This window comes from Pseudophryne corroboree, chromosome 2 (assembly GCF_028390025.1).
Source record: "Pseudophryne corroboree isolate aPseCor3 chromosome 2, aPseCor3.hap2, whole genome shotgun sequence".
Lineage (NCBI taxonomy): Eukaryota > Metazoa > Chordata > Amphibia > Anura > Myobatrachidae > Pseudophryne > Pseudophryne corroboree.
Genome location: NC_086445.1, coordinates 830,038,824 through 830,057,073, shown reverse-complemented (window position 1 = coordinate 830,057,073; position 18,250 = coordinate 830,038,824). Strand labels below are relative to the sequence as shown.

At 47.9% G+C, this 18,250-nt stretch overlaps 1 protein-coding gene across 3 annotated transcripts in view; it reads left to right on the top strand.

The window, feature by feature from the left end:
* PDK3 (pyruvate dehydrogenase kinase 3) overlaps window positions 1-18,250 on the top strand; it is a 200,194-nt gene that overhangs the window by 27,106 nt on the left and 154,838 nt on the right. For 2 of the 3 annotated variants that reach the window (XM_063955710.1, XM_063955707.1), the window contains exon 2: window positions 486-699. The exons of the other annotated variant lie outside the window; for it this stretch is intronic. In XM_063955710.1, the coding sequence (XP_063811780.1) occupies window positions 678-699 (22 nt within the window). In that variant the 5' untranslated portion in view covers window positions 486-677. The remainder of the gene's footprint in view (window positions 1-485; window positions 700-18,250) is intronic. 3 annotated transcript variants of the gene reach the window in all.

The following is an 18,250-nucleotide window of genomic DNA, read 5'->3' as shown; positions in this document are numbered from 1 at the left end:
GTCCTGGGCTGTGCAGAAACTGCACAGCCGATCGCACCCCTGCACAGCGATTACCCCCTCCCCTGTAGGCGGCGATTACCTGGTCGCAGCAGTGCAAAAAATAGCCTGCGTGCAACCAGGTCTGAATTAGGCCCCAAAATAGGGAAGGAGGTAAGGAAGAGTCCACACAGAGGAAGGGGGTAGTCTATCCTTGGCGACTGTTGTTCAAAGAGAACAGAACATATTTTGAATGGGCGGTAAAGACTGGTAAGAGGCAATGAGCTGGACCAATTGCCTAGCATACTGCATTTTGCCTATCTTGTCTTTAGAGGGTATTGTTTCCATGTGTCAAGATAGGGAACGCTTTCCCAATTCTGAAATCTATTCTGTGGATGAGCCTTCCATGACGCACACATTAGCATACATTCCTCATAAATTTCCAGCCATGTCGTAGTTGTGTCGGTCAGAACACTGACAACTTTTTTTGTTGGTCTTCCGTTTATTAGGTGAATGGCTATAAGGGATGTTATCCACAGCAACCAGCAAACCATTTTGGATTTCCTTCTATAGACCTTATTAAGAAAAAAAAAAGTACTGACAAGTGCATCTGGTTCCCATTATTTGCACCATATTTTCCCGTGCACCGTTCTGCATCTTCAAATAACCCAGGTTTCCAGTTTGTTTTGCTTTGGATTAGAATGAAGATGGTCACTAATACAGGTTGAGTATCCCATATCCAAATATTCCGAAATACGGACTTTTTTGACTGAGAGTGAGATAGTGAAACCTTTGTTTTTTGATGGCTCAATGTACACAAACTTTGTTTAATACACACAGTTATTAAAAATATTGTATTAAATGACCTTCAGGCTTTGTGTATAAGGTGTATATGAAACATAAATGAATTGTGTGAATGTAGACACACTTTGTTTAATGCACAAAGTTATAAAAAATATTGGCTAAAATTACCTTCAGGCTGTGTGTATAAGGTGTATATGTAACATAAATACATTCTTTGCTTAGATTTAGGTCCCATCACCATGATATATCATTATGGTATGCAATTATTCCAAAATACTGAAAAATCCGATATCCAAAATACCTCTGGTCCCAAGCATTTTGGATAATGGATACTCAAACTGTATATAGTTTCATTGAGGCATCCTTGTAATTGCTGACCATCTCAACATAGTCTCACTTTCTGAAATCTCTTTGGGGAGGGAGGTCATGTACTTTATGGTGCTGAAACATCGGCTTTAAGACTAATAATTTTATTACATAACACTGTTGGTTGGCATGAAAGCTGTGCAGAGGGCCAGCAGTGGCCAGCTGCCAGAGTAATGGTGCTGAGTGGAGGTTGTGTTATGTAAATGGTGTTCTCTGGCTACAGTAATTTGTATGATGTAAAACAGAGATATGCTGCCTTTTTTTGTAAAAAAATAAACAAATGTAAAGCTCACTTCCTGGGTGAATTCCAGCACCACAAACCATTTGAAGTAGCGAACTACAAAGCAAATTCTGATTATAGGTGTTAAGGTGCATACACACGGAGAGATTTTGGCTATGAGAGATTTTGACTAACTTTTCCCTTGAACTGGCAGTAGGAGATTTTGACTAACTTTACCAGAGATTTTGTCTAACTATGCAAGAGATTTTGGCTATGGGAGATTTTGACTATCTCATTTAAATAAGGGGATGAGTGTCATATATAGGACGATTTTACAGGGTGGCTGGTATTTAAATAGCTGAAAGTTAAAAAAAAAATTTGCGTGGGGTCCCCCCTCCTATGTAAAACCAGCCTCGGGCTTTGAGCCAGTCCTGGTTGTTAAAATACAGAGGAAAAAATGAGTAGGGTTCCCCCATATTTAGACAACCAGCACCGGGCTCTGCGTCCGGTCCTGGTTTAAAAAATACGGGGGACAAAAGACATAGGGGTCCCCCGTATTTTCCAAACCAGCACCGGGCTCCACTAGCCAGGGAGATAATGCCACAGCCGGGGGACACGTTTATATTGGTCCCTGCGGCCGTGCCATTACCCCCCCAACTAGTCACCCCTGGCCGGGGTACACTGGAGGAGTGAGGACCCCTTAAATCAAGGAGTCCCCCCCCCTCCAGCCACCCAAGGGCCAGGGGTGAAGCCCGAGGCTGTCCCCCCCATCCGTGGCCCGGTGGATGGGAGGCTGATAGCCTTTCAATAGTAATATTGTTCTTTACAGGAGGCCTACAGGTCCCAGCAAGCCTGCCCCAGCATGTTGGCACTTGGAGAACCACAAGTGCCAGCATGCCCGGACATAAAGGGCCCGCTGGCACCTGTAGTCCACCTGTAAAGAAAATATAAAAAAAAAACCACAACACATTCTTTTAAAAATCCTTTATTAAACTGGGTCTTCACCTGGGGGGCGGCAGCCTTTAAGCTCTTTTGCATGGCCGCCGCCTTCCCAGGGCTTCCGGCGTCTTCACCTGGGGGGGCGCCACCTCCCCAGGGCTTCTGTGGTCTTGCTCCGGCATCTTCACCTGGTGGGCGGCGGCTGCTAAGCTCTTTTGCATAGCCGCCGCCCATCCAGGACTTCCACGGCGTCTTCAGGAGCTCTTCTCCGCTCCTCCTCCGCCGTCGGACTGACAGCCGCTGCCTCGCGCTGACTTATATAAGTCAGCGGGAGGGGGCGGGGCGATGACGCGGCGAGCCGTGATTGGCTCGCGGCGGCCATCTTGAATTTCAAAAATGACGCTGAGGCGCCATTTTTGAAACTGGTACCGCTCCGCTGCCAAACTCTGCAATAGAAAGGTAAATTTCCCCCGCCCGCACCGCTGCCGCAACCCGCCGCCGCCCGCACCGCCCACACCGCAACCCGCCGTCGCCCACACCGCCACCGCAACCCGCCGCCGCCCGCACCGCCGCCACAACCCGCCGCCGCCCGCACCACCGCCGCCTGCACATCGCTATCGCTGGGCAAAATCGCTGGCCTCTTAAAGTGTAGCGATTTTGCCTAACTTTTGCAGCGACATAGTCAAAATTGACTTGCCTGCACTGACTATTTTTCCCAGCGATAGCGACCTAGCGGGGACGCGCATCGCTATCGCTGGCTGTGTACACACGGAGCGATCTGCACTAACTTTCTGAGCGATTTTGACTATATAGTCAAAATCGCTCAGTTATATCGCTCCGTGTGTATGCACCTTTAGAAATTATGGACCTAATTCAGACCTGATTGCAGCAGCAAAATCTTCCTCTAATGTGCAAAACCATGTGCACTGCAGGTGGGGCAGATATAACACGTACAGAGAGAGTTAAGGTGCATACACACGGAGAGATTTTGACTATGAGAGATTTTGACTAACTTTTCCCTTGAACTGGCAGTAGGAGATTTTGACTAACTTTACCAGAGATTTTGTCTAACTATGCAAGAGATTTTGGCTATGGGAGATTTTGACTATCTCATTTAAATAAGGGGATGAGTGTCATATATAGGACGATTTTACAGGGTGGCTGGTATTTAAATAGCTAAAAGTTAAAAAAAAAAATTTGCGTGGGGTCCCCCCTCCTATGTAAAACCAGCCTCGGGCTCTTTGAGCCAGTCCTGGTTGTTAAAATACAGAGGAAAAAATGAGTAGGGTTCCCCCATATTTGGACAACCAGCACCGGGCTCTGCGTCCGGTCCTGGTTTTAAAAATACGGGGGACAAAAGACATAGGGGTCCCCCGTATTTTTAAAACCAGCACCGGGCTCCACTAGCCAGGGAGATAATGCCACAGCCGGGGGACACTTTTATATTGGTCCCTGCGGCCGTGCCATTAGCCCCCCAACTAGTCACCCCTGGCCGGGGTACACTGGAGGAGTGAGGACCCCTTAAATCAAGGGGTCCCCCCCCCCCCCCCAGCCACCCAAGGGCCAGGGGTGAAGCCCGAGGCTGTCCCCCCCCCCATCCAATGGGCTGCGGATGGGGGGGCTGATAGCCTTTCAATAGTAATATTGTTCTTTACATGTGGCCTACAGGTCCCAGCAAGCCTGCCCCAGCATGCTGGCACTTGGAGAACCACAAGTGCCAGCATGCCCGGACATAAAGGGCCCGCTGGCACCTGTAGTCCACCTGTAAAGAAAATATTGAAAAAAAAACACAACACATTCTTTAAAAAATCCTTTATTAAACTGGGTCTTCACCTGGGAGGCGGCGGCCTTTAAGCTCTTTTGCATGGCCGCCGCCTTCCCAGGACTTCCAGCATCTTCACCTGATGGGCGGCGGCTGCTAAGCTCTTTTGCATAGCCGCCGCCCATCCAGGACTTCCACGGCGTCTTCAGGATTCAGGAGCTCTTCTCCGCTCCTCCTCCGCCGTCGGACTGAAAGCCGCTGCCTCGCGCTGACTTATATAAGTCAGCGGGAGGGGGCGGGGCGATGACGCGGCGAGCCGTGATTGGCTCGCGGCGGCCATCTTGAATTTCAAAAATGACGCTGAGGCGCCATTTTTGAAACTGGTACCGCTCCGCTGCCAAACTCTGCAAGATAAAGATAAAGGTAAATTTCCCCCGCCCGCACCGCTGCCACAACCCGCCGCCGCCCGCACCGCCGCCGCCGCCCACACCACCACCGCAACCCACTGCCGCCCACACCGCAACCCGACGCCGCCCGCACCGCCGCCGCAACCCGCCGTCGCCCACACCGCCACCGCAACCCACCGCCGCCACAACCCGCCGCCGCCCGCACCACCGCCGCCTGCAAAATCGCTATCGCTGGGAAAAATCGCTGGCCTCTTAAAGTATAGCGATTTTGACTAACTTTAGCAGCGACATAGCCAAAATTGACTTGCCTGCACTGACTATTTTTCCCAGCGATAGCGACCTAGCGGGGACGCGCATCGCTATCGCTGCCTGTATACACACGGAGCGATCTGCACTAACTTTCTGAGCGATTTTGACTATATAGTCAAAATCGCTCAGTTATATCGCTCCGTGTGTATGCACCTTTAGATTTGGGTGGGTTATATTGTTTCTGTGCAGGGTAAATACTGGCTGCTTTATTTTTTACACTGTAATTTAGATCTCGGTTTGAACACACCCCACCCAAATCTAATAGGTCCTACACATTGAGCGATACCACTGAAAGATCTGAACGATCTTGTTCATTAATAAACAAGATATCGTTCATATTTTTCAGTGTGTATGCAGCAACGGTGAACGATGCGTGGCCCCACGCTCGTTCATTGTTGATTTCGGGTCGCTTATACATGCATGCCCCTATGGACAATCTCGTCCATATTAGCATGCACTGCTATGGAGCTGGGTGACGGGGGGAGTGAAGAATCTTTACCCACCACTCCCCCGCCACCGGGTAGCCCGTATCGGCCATAGGGCACATCGCTGGGTGTGTAGTAGGGCCCATAACTCCCTCTGCACATGTTACATCTGCCCCACCTGCAGTACACATGGTTTTGCCCATTAGAGAAAAATTTTGCTGCTGCAATCAGGTCTGAATTAGGGCCGATATACCTTTCTCCTCAGAATACATTTTAGAGGCACTTTAAAAATTGTGCCTCCAAAGTTTCTAGTCCTGCCTCTGATTACATTTCCACTGATTTTACTTTCCTTTAGAAGTCACGTTTCACTGTATTATAGGGACCATCTGTCCTGTCTCCCTTATCTAGCAGCCTAATATAGCACTCATTTATCAGGATATGTCCAAAGATGTTTTCACAGCAATTTGGCCATGCGGAATCTAAAGGAAGTAGGCTAGTAATTCTTTCCTAGGGAACCAGGAACTGATAACGCATGTTTCTCCAGTATGATGGTGTGATGGGGGTGACTACATTTTTTTTTTTTTTTTTTTAAACTGTAGGATGGCTAAATACCCAGCATGTTGCCCATACGCAATTGGTGGTTAAGTATATTTAGAATGAAAATTGTATTGATAATTAATACTTGGTTACAATAAAAAAATTGCTATCTTCGTTATTGAAAAGTAACGATGTTGGAAATGCAATTCAAATGCTTACCAAAATGCAGTCAGCTGCACTCTGTGTCCTGTAAGGGGGGCTATTTGCTTCACAAACAACAAAGAAAGAATATTAATGCAGCATTAATGGTGTAATTGTGACTACGTAGGACATAGCATTTTATTGTGGGAGCACAACATGCCCTTAACAGCACAAGTTGTGTAATTACCTTTGTTTCTGTAGTACTGTGAACAATGCATGCCCCCAGATTATGTGATGTGAACACTGACATTAAAAAGTTAACTGTATGCATTTTATTTATTGAAAACTCTGTATGTAACAAAATTCGGAGAGTGTACCTTTTTCTGCGCTTCTCAGTGGCTCCGCTGGATATGGATAGATTGTTTATATATATATATATATATATATATATATATATATATCTAAGGAACAAAGAGGCGGCACTCGGAGTCTTTATAATCAAGGTGTATTCACAAAAAGTGTCATCAACGTTTCGGGGACCAGTTCCCCTTCTTCAGGATAAAGTGACAGTGCATAAAACAGTTTAAATAACATTCCCCATTACTCACCCCCTTTACACGTGTGTTCAAACTTCTCAGCGTTACCAGCTGGCCGCCCGTCGGAGCCTCCGCTCGGCGCCTCCGTTCGCGTCAGCATGACCCGGAAGTGACGTCGCGGGACCCCTCCGATGTGGCCATGGTAACACTGTACACAAAACAAACAGATCATCAGTGTAACCAGCGTTTGCTGCAACATCTTAATGTATAAAATGACAACTCAGTCACTAAGTGCTTCTGTGCAAATCATTAAAACCATGCTATGCTCTAAATGATTAAACATATTTCTCTGACGTCCTAGTGGATGCTGGGACTCCGTCAGGACCATGGGGAATAGCGGCTCCGCAGGAGACAGGGCACAAAATTTAAAAGTTTGACCACTAGGTGGTGTGTACTGGCTCCTCCCCCTATGACCCTCCTCCAAGCCTCAGTTAGGTTTTTGTGCCCGTCCGAGCAGGGTGCAATCTAGGTGGCTCTCATAAAGAGCTGCTTAGAGTAAAAGTTTTGATAGGTTTCTTATTTTCAGTGAGTCCTGCTGGCAACAGGCTCACTGCAACGAGGGACTTAGGGGAGAAGAAGTGAACTCACCTGCGTGCAGGATGGATTTGCTTCTTAGGCTACTGGACACTAGCTCCACAGGGACGATCACAGGTACAGCCTGGATGGGTCACCGGAGCCGCGCCGCCGACCCCCTTGCAGATGCCGAAGTAAGAAGAGGTCCAGAAACCGGCGGCTGAAGGCTTTTCAGTCTTCATGAGGTAGCGCACAGCACTGCAGCTGTGCGCCATTGCGCTCAGGCACACTTCACACCAGCGGTCACTGAGGGTGCAGGGCGCTGGAGGGGGCGCCCGGGGCAGCAATGAGATTACCTTTCTGGCTAAAAAAAATACATCACATATAGTCCCTGAGGCTATATGGATGTATTTCACCCCTGCCAGGTCTCAGAAAAACCGGGAGAAGAGCCCGCCGGAATAGGGGGCGGGGCCTATCTCCTCAGCACACAGCGCCATTTTCCTACACAGCGCCGCTGCTAGGAAGGCTCCCAGGCTCTCCCCTGCACTGCACTACAGAAACAGGGTAAAAAAGAGAGAGGGGGGGCATTTTTTGGCGATATTATATATATTTAAGCAGCTATAAGGAAACAACACTTATATAAGGTTGTTCCTATATAATTATAGCGCTTTGGTGTGTGCTGGCAAACTCTCCCTCTGTCTCCCCAAAGGGCTAGTGGGGTCCTGTCTTCTATCAGAGCATTCCCTGTGTGTCTGCTGTGTGTCGGTACGTGTGTGTCGACATGTATGAGGACGATGTTGGTGTGGAGGCGGAGCAATTGCCGGTAATGGTGATGTCACCCCCTAGGGAGTCGACACCGGAATGGATGGCTTTGTTTATGGAATTACGTGATAATGTCAGCACGCTGCAAAAGTCGGTTGACGACATGAGACGGCCGACAAACCAATTAGCACCTGTACAGGCGTCTCAAACACCGTCAGGGGCTGTAAAACGCCCTTTGCCTCAGTCGGTCGACACAGACCCAGACACGGACACCGAATCTAGTGTCGACGGTGAAGAAACGAACGTATTTTCCAGTAGGGCCACACGTTATATGATCACGGCAATGAAGGAGGCTTTGCATATCTCTGATACTGCAAGTACCACAAAAAGGGGTATTATGTGGGGTCTGAAAAAACTACCTGTAGTTTTTCCTGAATCAGAGGAATTGAATGACGTGTGTGATGAAGCGTGGGTTACCCCTGATAAAAAACTGCTAATTTCAAAGAAGTTATTGGCATTATACCCTTTCCCGCCAGAGGTTAGGGCGCGCTGGGAAACACCCCCTAGGGTGGACAAGGCGCTCACACGTTTATCCAAACAAGTGGCGTTACCGTCTCCTGATACGGCCGCCCTCAAGGATCCAGCTGATAGGAGGCTGGAAAATACTCTAAAAAGTATATACACACATACTGGTGTTATACTGCGACCAGCAATCGCCTCAGCCTGGATGTGCAGTGCTGGGGTGGCTTGGTCGGAGTCCCTGACTGAAAATATTGATACCCTGGATAGGGACAGTATTTTATTGACTATAGAGCAATTAAAGGATGCATTCCTTTATATGCGAGATGCACAGAGAGATATCTGCACTCTGGCATCAAGAGTAAGTGCGATGTCCATATCTGCCAGAAGAAGTCTATGGACACGACAGTGGTCAGGCGATGCGGATTCCAAACGGCATATGGAAGTATTACCGTATAAAGGGGAGGAATTATTTGGGGTCGGTCTATCGGATTTGGTAGCCACGGCAACAGCCGGGAAGTCCACCTTTTTACCTCAAGTCCCCTCCCAACAGAAAAAGACGCAGTCTTTTCAGCCGCAGTCCTTTCGTTCCTATAAGAACAAGCGAGCAAAAGGACATTCATATTTGCCCCGAGGCAAAGGAAAGGGTAAGAGACTGCACCAAGCAGCCCCTTCCCAGGAGCAGAAGTCCTCCCCGGCTTCTGCAAAGGCCTCAGCATGACGCTGGGACCTTACAAGCGGACTCAGGGGCGGTGGGGGGTCGCCTCAAGAATTTCAGCGCACAGTGGGCTCACTCGCAGGTGGACCTCTGGATCCTGCAGGTAGTATCTCAGGGTTACAGGTTGGAATTCGAGAAGCCTCCCCCTCGCCGGTTCCTAAAGTCTGCTTTGCCAACGTCTCCCTCCGACAGGGCGACGGTATTGGAAGCCATTCACAAGCTGTATTCTCAGCAGGTGATAGTCAAGGTACCCCTTCTACAACAGGGAAAGGGGTATTACTCCACGCTATTTGTGGTACCGAAGCCGGACGGCTCGGTAAGACCTATTTTAAATCTGAAATCTCTGAACCTGTACATACAAAAATTCAAGTTCAAGATGGAGTCACTCAGAGCAGTGATAGCGAATCTGGAAGAAGGGGATTTTATGGTGTCCTTGGACATCAAGGATGCTTACCTTCATGTCCCAATTTGCCCTTCACACCAAGGGTTCCTCAGGTTCGTGGTACAAAACTGTCATTATCAGTTTCAGACGCTGCCGTTTGGATTGTCCACGGCACCCAGGGTCTTTACCAAGGTGATGGCCGAAATGATGATCCTTCTTCGAAGAGAAGGCGTATTAATTATCCCTTACTTGGACGATCTCCTGATAAGGGCAAGATCCAGAGAACAGCTGGAGGTCGGAGTAGCACTAACTCAAGTAGTGCTCCAACAGCACGGGTGGATTCTGAATTTTCCAAAATCCCAACTGATCCCGACGACACGTCTGCTGTTCCTAGGGATGATTCTGGACACTGTTCAGAAAAAGGTATTTCTTCCAGAGGAGAAAGCCAGGGAGTTATCCGAACTAGTCAGGAACCTCCTAAAACCAGGGACAGTGTCTGTGCATCAATGCACAAGAGTCCTGGGAAAAATGGTGGCTTCTTACGAAGCGATTCCATTCGGCAGATTCCATGCACGAATTTTTCAGTGGGATCTGCTAGACAAATGGTCCGGATCGCATCTGCAGATGCATCAGCGGATAAAATTGTCGACAAGGACAAGGGTCTCTCTGCTATGGTGGTTGCAGAGTGCTCATCTGTTGGAGGGCCGCAGATTCGGCATACAGAACTGGGTCCTAGTGACCACGGATGCCAGCCTGAGAGGCTGGGGAGCGGTCACACAAGGAAGAAACTTCCAGGGCGTGTGGTCAAGCCTGGAAACGTCTCTTCACATAAATATACTGGAACTAAGAGCAATCTACAATGCTCTAAGCCTGGCAAAACCTCTGCTTCAGGGTCAGCCGGTGTTGATCCAGTCGGACAACATCACGGCAGTCGCCCACGTAAACAGACAGGGCGGCACAAGAAGCAGGAGGGCAATGGCAGAAGCTGCAAGGATTCTTCGCTGGGCGGAAAATCATGTGATAGCACTGTCGGCAGTGTTCATTCCGGGAGTGGACAACTGGGAAGCAGACTTCCTCAGCAGACACGATCTTCACCCGGGAGAGTGGGGACTTCATCCAGAAGTCTTCCACATGATTGTGGTCCATTGGGAAAGACCAATGGTGGACATGATGGCGTCCCGCCTCAACAAAAAACTGGACAGGTATTGCGCCAGGTCAAGAGATCCTCAGGCAATAGCTGTGGACGCTCTGGTAACACCATGGGTGTACCAGTCAGTGTATGTGTTCCCTCCTCTGCCTCTCATACCCAAGGTACTGAGAATTATACGGCAAAGGGGAGTAAGAACGATACTAGTGGCTCCGGACTGGCCAAGAAGGACTTGGTACCCGGAACTTCAGGAGATGCTCACGGAAGATCCGTGGCCTCTACCTCTAAGAAGGGTTCTGCTTCAGCAGGGACCGTGTCTATTCCAAGACTTACCGCGGCTGCGTTTGACGGCATGGCGGTTGAACGCCGGATCCTAAAGGAAAAAGGCATTCCGGAAGAGGTCATCCCTACCCTGGTCAAAGCCAGGAAGGAGGTGACTGCACAACATTATCACCGCATTTGGAGAAAATATGTTGCATGGTGTGAGGCCAGGAAGGCCCCGACAGAGGAATTTCAACTGGGTCGATTCCTACATTTCCTGCAAACAGGATTATCTATGGGCCTCAAATTAGGGTCCATTAAGGTTCAAATTTCGGCCCTGTCGATTTTCTTCCAGAAAGAATTGGCTTCAGTTCCTGAAGTCCAGACTTTTGTAAAAGGAGTACTACATATACAGCCCCCGGTTGTGCCCCCAGTGGCACCGTGGGATCTCAATGTAGTTTTGGATTTTCTCAAATCCCATTGGTTTGAGCCACTCAAATCGGTAGATTTGAAATATCTTACATGGAAAGTAACCATGCTACTGGCTCTGGCTTCAGCCAGGAGAGTGTCAGAATTGGCGGCTTTGTCGTATAAAAGCCCATATCTGATTTTCCATTCGGACAGGGCAGAATTGAGGACGCGTCCTCATTTTCTGCCTAAGGTGGTATCAGCGTTTCACCTGAACCAGCCTATTGTGGTGCCTGCGGCTACTAGCGATTTGGAGGATTCCAAGTTGCTGGACGTTGTCAGAGCATTGAAAATATATATTTCAAGGACGGCTGGAGTCAGAAAATCTGACTCGCTGTTTATACTATATGCACCCAACAAGATGGGTGCTCCTGCTTCTAAGCAGACGATTGCTCGTTGGATTTGTAGCACAATTCAACTGGCACATTCTGTGGCAGGCCTGCCACAGCCTAAATCTGTCAATGCCCACTCCACAAGGAAGGTGGGCTCATCTTGGGCGGCTGCCCGAGGGGTCTCGGCATTACAACTCTGCCGAGCAGCTACGTGGTCAGGGGAGAACACGTTTGTAAAATTCTACAAATTTGATACCCTGGCTAAGGAGGACCTGGAGTTCTCTCATTCGGTGCTGCAGAGTCATCCGCACTCTCCCGCCCGTTTGGGAGCTTTGGTATAATCCCCATGGTCCTGACGGAGTCCCAGCATCCACTAGGACGTCAGAGAAAATAAGATTTTACTTACCGATAAATCTATTTCTCATAGTCCGTAGTGGATGCTGGGCGCCCATCCCAAGTGCGGATTGTCTGCAATACTTGTACATAGTTATTGTTACAAAAAAATCGGGTTGTTTATTGTTGTGAGCCATCTTTTCAGAGGCTCCTACGTTATCATACTGTTAACTGGGTTCAGATCACAAGTTGTACGGTGTGATTGGTGTGGCTGGTATGAGTCTTACCCGGGATTCAAAATCCTTCCTTATTGTGTACGCTTGTCCGGGCACAGTATCCTAACTGAGGCTTGGAGGAGGGTCATAGGGGGAGGAGCCAGTACACACCACCTAGTGGTCAAACTTTTAAATTTTGTGCCCTGTCTCCTGCGGAGCCGCTATTCCCCATGGTCCTGACGGAGTCCCAGCATCCACTACGGACTATGAGAAATAGATTTATCGGTAAGTAAAATCTTATTATTACAATAAAAGTTATACCTATGTAATCAATACGTGATTTAGAAGAAAATTCATTTCTAGAGCAACGAACCACATGCTTGGCATCCTGGTTACCCAGTGCTTCCACTACCATTGTTATATTAAATACCATACATGCCTCATCTAGGGCTGAAATACATATGTGTCATTCTACTGCGACTGTCACACAGTGCGCTGTCGATCAGAAAATGACACTACTCAATTAAATTCACTTAAAACATTGCTTATTACCCTATCAATGTTAATGAAAGATAAAAGGACCATTAAGTAATTTCTAAAAATTTATGGATCGGGGTGTGCCATGGGATCTTCCGTGGCACCCTCGTTCGCGAACGCCTACATGTGGGAGGTGGAAAGTGACCTCTTTCTGGCTAATCCAACAATAGCAGAACGTCTATTTTTATACTTTCGCTATATTGACGATGTACTCGTACTGTGGAGAGGGGAGGTTTTGGATTTAATTAATGCGGTCGAGTTACACAATCAATCCGATTGCCCAGCCAAACTAACTTTGGTCAGCAGTCCCCAAGAAATTTGTTTTTTAGATATTTTGATCAATCACGTATTGACTACATAGGTATAACTTTTATTGTAATATATGTTTAATCATTTAGAGCATAGCATGGTTTTAATGATTTGCACAGAAGCACATAGTGACTGAGTTGTCATTTTATACATTAAGATGTTGCAGCAAACGCTGGTTACACTGATGATCTGTTTGTTTTGTGTACAGTGTTACCATGGCCACATCGGAGGGGTCCCGCAACGTCACTTCCGGGTCATGCTGACGCGAACGGAGGCGCCGAGCGGAGGCTCCGACGGGCGGCCAGCTGGTAACGCTGAGAAGTTTGAACACACGTGTAAAGGGGGTGAGTAATGGGGAATGTTATTTAAACTGTTTTATGCACTGTCACTTTATCCTGAAGAAGGGGAACTGGTCCCCGAAACGTTGATGACACTTTTTGTGAATACACCTTGATTATAAAGACTCCGAGTGCCGCCTCTTTGTTCCTTTGTTGCATATACCGGAGGGAGACCCCCGGACGGGGAAGGCACAGGAGCAAGCCATATCCCGCTGTGGATTACGTGAGTGCCGGGGTTACTGCATAGATATAGATATATATATATATATATATATATATATATATATATATATATATATATATAAATAATATAAATAATGAATGGAGGTTAAGTTGCTGTCTCCATTTTATTGACACGAGTGTAGAAGTTTGGACAGAACATAGAATTTGATGGCAGAGGCAAACCTATTGGCCCATCTAGTCTGCCCGTGCACACGCACATACTTACAGATTAGGGTTCATTTTTGTTGGGAACCAATTAACCTACCAGTATATTTTTGGATTGTGGGAGGAAATCTGAGCACCCAGAGGAAACTCGCGCAAGCACGGGGAGAATATACAAACTCCACACAGTTAGGGCCACGGTGGAAATCAAACCCATGACCTCAGTGCTGTGAGGCAATATTACTAACCATTACACCATCTGATACAGAGTTTCTGGTGGTCTTTGTAGCTGAGTTAGAGGTAGACACTATAGCATTTTTTTTTTTTCCGGGGGGGGGGGGGGGGGGGCAGTTGCCTGATGTTTAAAGATATGTGCAGGAGCATGTGCAGATCTGGGGATACAGTGTCACTCACAGTGTCTTTAATGCTGCAGCAACGTGCTGCTAGAGTTTGGGGTGGCAGCAGGAAGCATTCCAGAATATAGGGGAGTGTCTGCTTCATTTTCTGAGCTTGTTGAAGCCAGTAGCTGCGTCCCCGGAGACAGCATCACTGGTCCTGGCAGCGTGACTTTACCAGACATCCTTAGGAACCTGAGTGTTACTCAGGTGTCCGATGTTCACACTGATAATCCGATGCTGCGTCTTATGATGCAGCATCAGACCATAGAAGCAGTCAGTGGGGATCTTTTTACTTAAGGTGCTTCCTTTGACGTTTACATATTTTAGCACAGCTGCTGCTTACAAAGATGCTAAGGCCCCTACCTCGTAATCAGCCCATTTGTTTGTGAGCCCCCGTTATTGATGCGCCTGTGCTAGGCAAGTATTCTGCAGGGTATGCCGTTAAAATACCGCCCGTCAGGATCCTGGCTGTCTCAATACCAACGTTGGGATCCTGACAGGGGTACTGTACTGCTGCCGGAATACTGGGGAAGTAGGCGATCCCCCCTCTGTGGGTGACCCATAGAGGGAGAAAAGAACCTGCAAGGGGCTTCATTACGCTCGCCTTCTCCCGGCATTCTGGCACATGGGATACCGATGTCTGTAGACTGTATCAGTATTGCCATTAAAAGTAGTTTTATTATAGAAAAAAAAGTTTTATTAATTACAGTACATTTTATTAGTGTTCCCATTAAACTTTCTCTGACGTCCTAGTGGATGCTGGGACTCCGTCAGGACCATGGGGAATAGCGGCTCCGCAGGAGACAGGGCACAAAAGTAAAAGCTTTAGGATCAGGTGGTGTGCACTGGCTCCTCCCCCTATGACCCTCCTCCAAGCCTCAGTTAGGTTTTTGTGCCCGGCCGAGAAGGGTGCAATCTAGGTGGCTCTCATAAAGAGCTGCTTAGAGTAAAAGTTTTGATAGTTTTTCTTATTTTCAGTGAGTCCTGCTGGCAACAGGCTCACTGCAACGAGGGACTTAGGGGAGAAGAAGTGAACTCACCTGCGTGCAGGATGGATTTGCTTCTTAGGCTACTGGACACTAGCTCCAGAGGGACGATCACAGGTACAGCCTGGATGGGTCACCGGTGCCGCGCCGCCGACCCCCTTGCAGATGCCGAAGTAAGAAGAGGTCCAGAAACCGGCGGCTGAAGGCTTTTCAGTCTTCATGAGGTAGCGCACAGCACTGCAGCTGTGCGCCATTGCTCTCAGCACACTTCACACCAACGGTCACTGAGGGTGCAGGGCGCTGGGGGGGGCGCCCTGGGCAGCAATGTTAATACCTTTTCTGGCTAAAAAGAATACATCACATATAGTCCCTGAGGCTATATGGTAGAGATGAGCGGGTTCGGTTTCTCTGAATCCGAACCCGCACGAACTTCATGTTTTTTTTCACGGGTCCGAGCGACTCGGATCTTCCCGCCTTGCTCGGTTAACCCGAGCGCGCCCGAACGTCATCATGACGCTGTCGGATTCTCGCGAGACTCGGATTCTATATAAGGAGCCGCGCGTCGCCGCCATTTTCACACGTGCATTGAGATTGATAGGGAGAGGACGTGGCTGGCGTCCTCTCCATTTAGATTAGGAGAGAGAGAGAGAGATTGACCTGAGGCTGATACTGTAGAAGAGAGTGCAGAGTTTAGTGACTGACCACAGTGACCACCAGCAGTGCAGTTGTTTTATTTAATATATCCGTTCTCTGCCTGAAAAAAACGGTACACACAGTGACTCAGTCACATACCATATCTGTGTGCACTGCTCAGCCCAGTGTGCTGCATGCCTGCATCATCTATGTATATATTATATATCTGACTGTGCTCAGCTCACACAGCTTATAATTGTGGGGGAGACTGGGGAGCACTGCAGTGCCAGTTATAGGTTATAGCAGGAGCCAGGAGTACAAGACAGTCACATACCATATCTGTGTGCACTGCTCAGCCCAGTGTGCTGCATCATCTATGTATATATTATATATCTGACTGTGCTCAGCTCACACAGCTTATAATTGTGGGGGAGACTGGGGAGCACTGCAGTGCCAGTTATAGGTTATAGCAGGAGCCAGGAGTACATATTATATTAAAATTAAACAGTGCACACTTTTGCTGCAGGAGTGCCACTGCCAGTGTGACTGACCAGTGACCTGACCACACTGACCACCAGTATAGTTAGTAGTATACTATATTGTGATTGCCTGAAAAAGTTAAACACTCGTCGTGTGACTTCACTTGTGTGGTGTTTTTTTTTTTATTCTATAAAAAACTCATTCTGCTGACAGACAGTGTCCAGCAGGTCCGTCATTATATAATATATATACCTGTCCGGCTGCAGTAGTGATATATATATATTTTTTATATCATTATTTATCATCCAGTCACAGCAGACACAGTACGGTAGTTCACGGCTGTAGCTACCTCTGTGTCGGCACTCGGCAGTCCATCCATAATTGTATACCACCTACCCGTGGTTTTTTTTTCTTTCTTCTTTATACATACATACTACTACATCTCTTTATCAACCAGTCTATATTAGCAGCAGACACAGTACAGTACGGTAGTTCACGGCTGTGGCTACCTCTGTGTCGGCACTCGGCAGTCCGTCCATAATTGTATACCACCTAACCGTGGTTTTTTTTTCTTTCTTCTTTATACATACATACTACGACATCTCTTTATCAACCAGTCTATATTAGCAGCAGACACAGTACAGTACGGTAGTTCACGGCTGTGGCTACCTCTGTGTCGGCACTCGGCAGTCCGTCCATAATTGTATACCACCTAACCGTGGTTTTTTTTTCTTTCTTCTTCATACATACATACTACGACATCTCTTTATCAACCAGTCTATATTAGCAGCAGACACAGTACGGTAGTTCACGGCTGTAGCTACCTCTGTGTCGGCACTCGGCAGTCCGTCCATAATTGTATACTAGTATCCATCCATCTCCATTGTTTACCTGAGGTGCCTTTTAGTTGTGCCTATTAAAATATGGAGAACAAAAATGTTGAGGTTCCAAAATTAGGGAAAGATCAAGATCCACTTCCACCTCGTGCTGAAGCTGCTGCCACTAGTCATGGCCGAGACGATGAAATGCCAGCAACGTCGTCTGCCAAGGCCGATGCCCAATGTCATAGTACAGAGCATGTCAAATCCAAAACACCAAATATCAGTAAAAAAAGGACTCCAAAACCTAAAATAAAATTGTCGGAGGAGAAGCGTAAACTTGCCAATATGCCATTTACCACACGGAGTGGCAAGGAACGGCTGAGGCCCTGGCCTATGTTCATGGCTAGTGGTTCAGCTTCACATGAGGATGGAAGCACTCAGCCTCTCGCTAGAAAAATGAAAAGACTCAAGCTGGCAAAAGCAGTAGCACCGCAAAGAACTGTGCGTTCTTCGAAATCCCAAATCCACAAGGAGAGTCCAATTGTGTCGGTTGCGATGCCTGACCTTCCCAACACTGGGCGTGAAGAGCATGCGCCTTCCACCATTTGCACGCCCCCTGCAAGTGCTGGAAGGAGCACCCGCAGTCCAGTTCCTGATAGTCAGATTGAAGATGTCAGTGTTGAAGTACACCAGGATGAGGAGGATATGGGTGTTGCTGGCGCTGGGGAGGAAATTGACCAGGAGGATTCTGATGGTGAGGTGGTTTGTTTAAGTCAGGCACCCGGGGAGACACCTGTTGTCCGTGGGAGGAATATGGCCGTTGACATGCCTGGTGAAAATACCAAAAAAATCAGCTCTTCGGTGTGGAACTATTTCAACAGAAATGCGGACAACAGGTGTCAAGCCGTGTGTTGCCTTTGTCAAGCTGTAATAAGTAGGGGTAAGGACGTTAACCACCTCGGAACATCCTCCCTTATACGTCACCTGCAGCGCATTCATAATAAGTCAGTGACAAGTTCAAAAACTTTGGGTGACAGCGGAAGCAGTCCACTGACCAGTAAATCCCTTCCTCTTGTAACCAAGCTCACGCAAACCACCCCACCAACTCCCTCAGTGTCAATTTCCTCCTTCCCCAGGAATGCCAATAGTCCTGCAGGCAATGTCACTGGCAATTCTGACGAGTCCTCTCCTGCCTGGGATTCCTCCGATGCATCCTTGCGTGTAACGCCTAC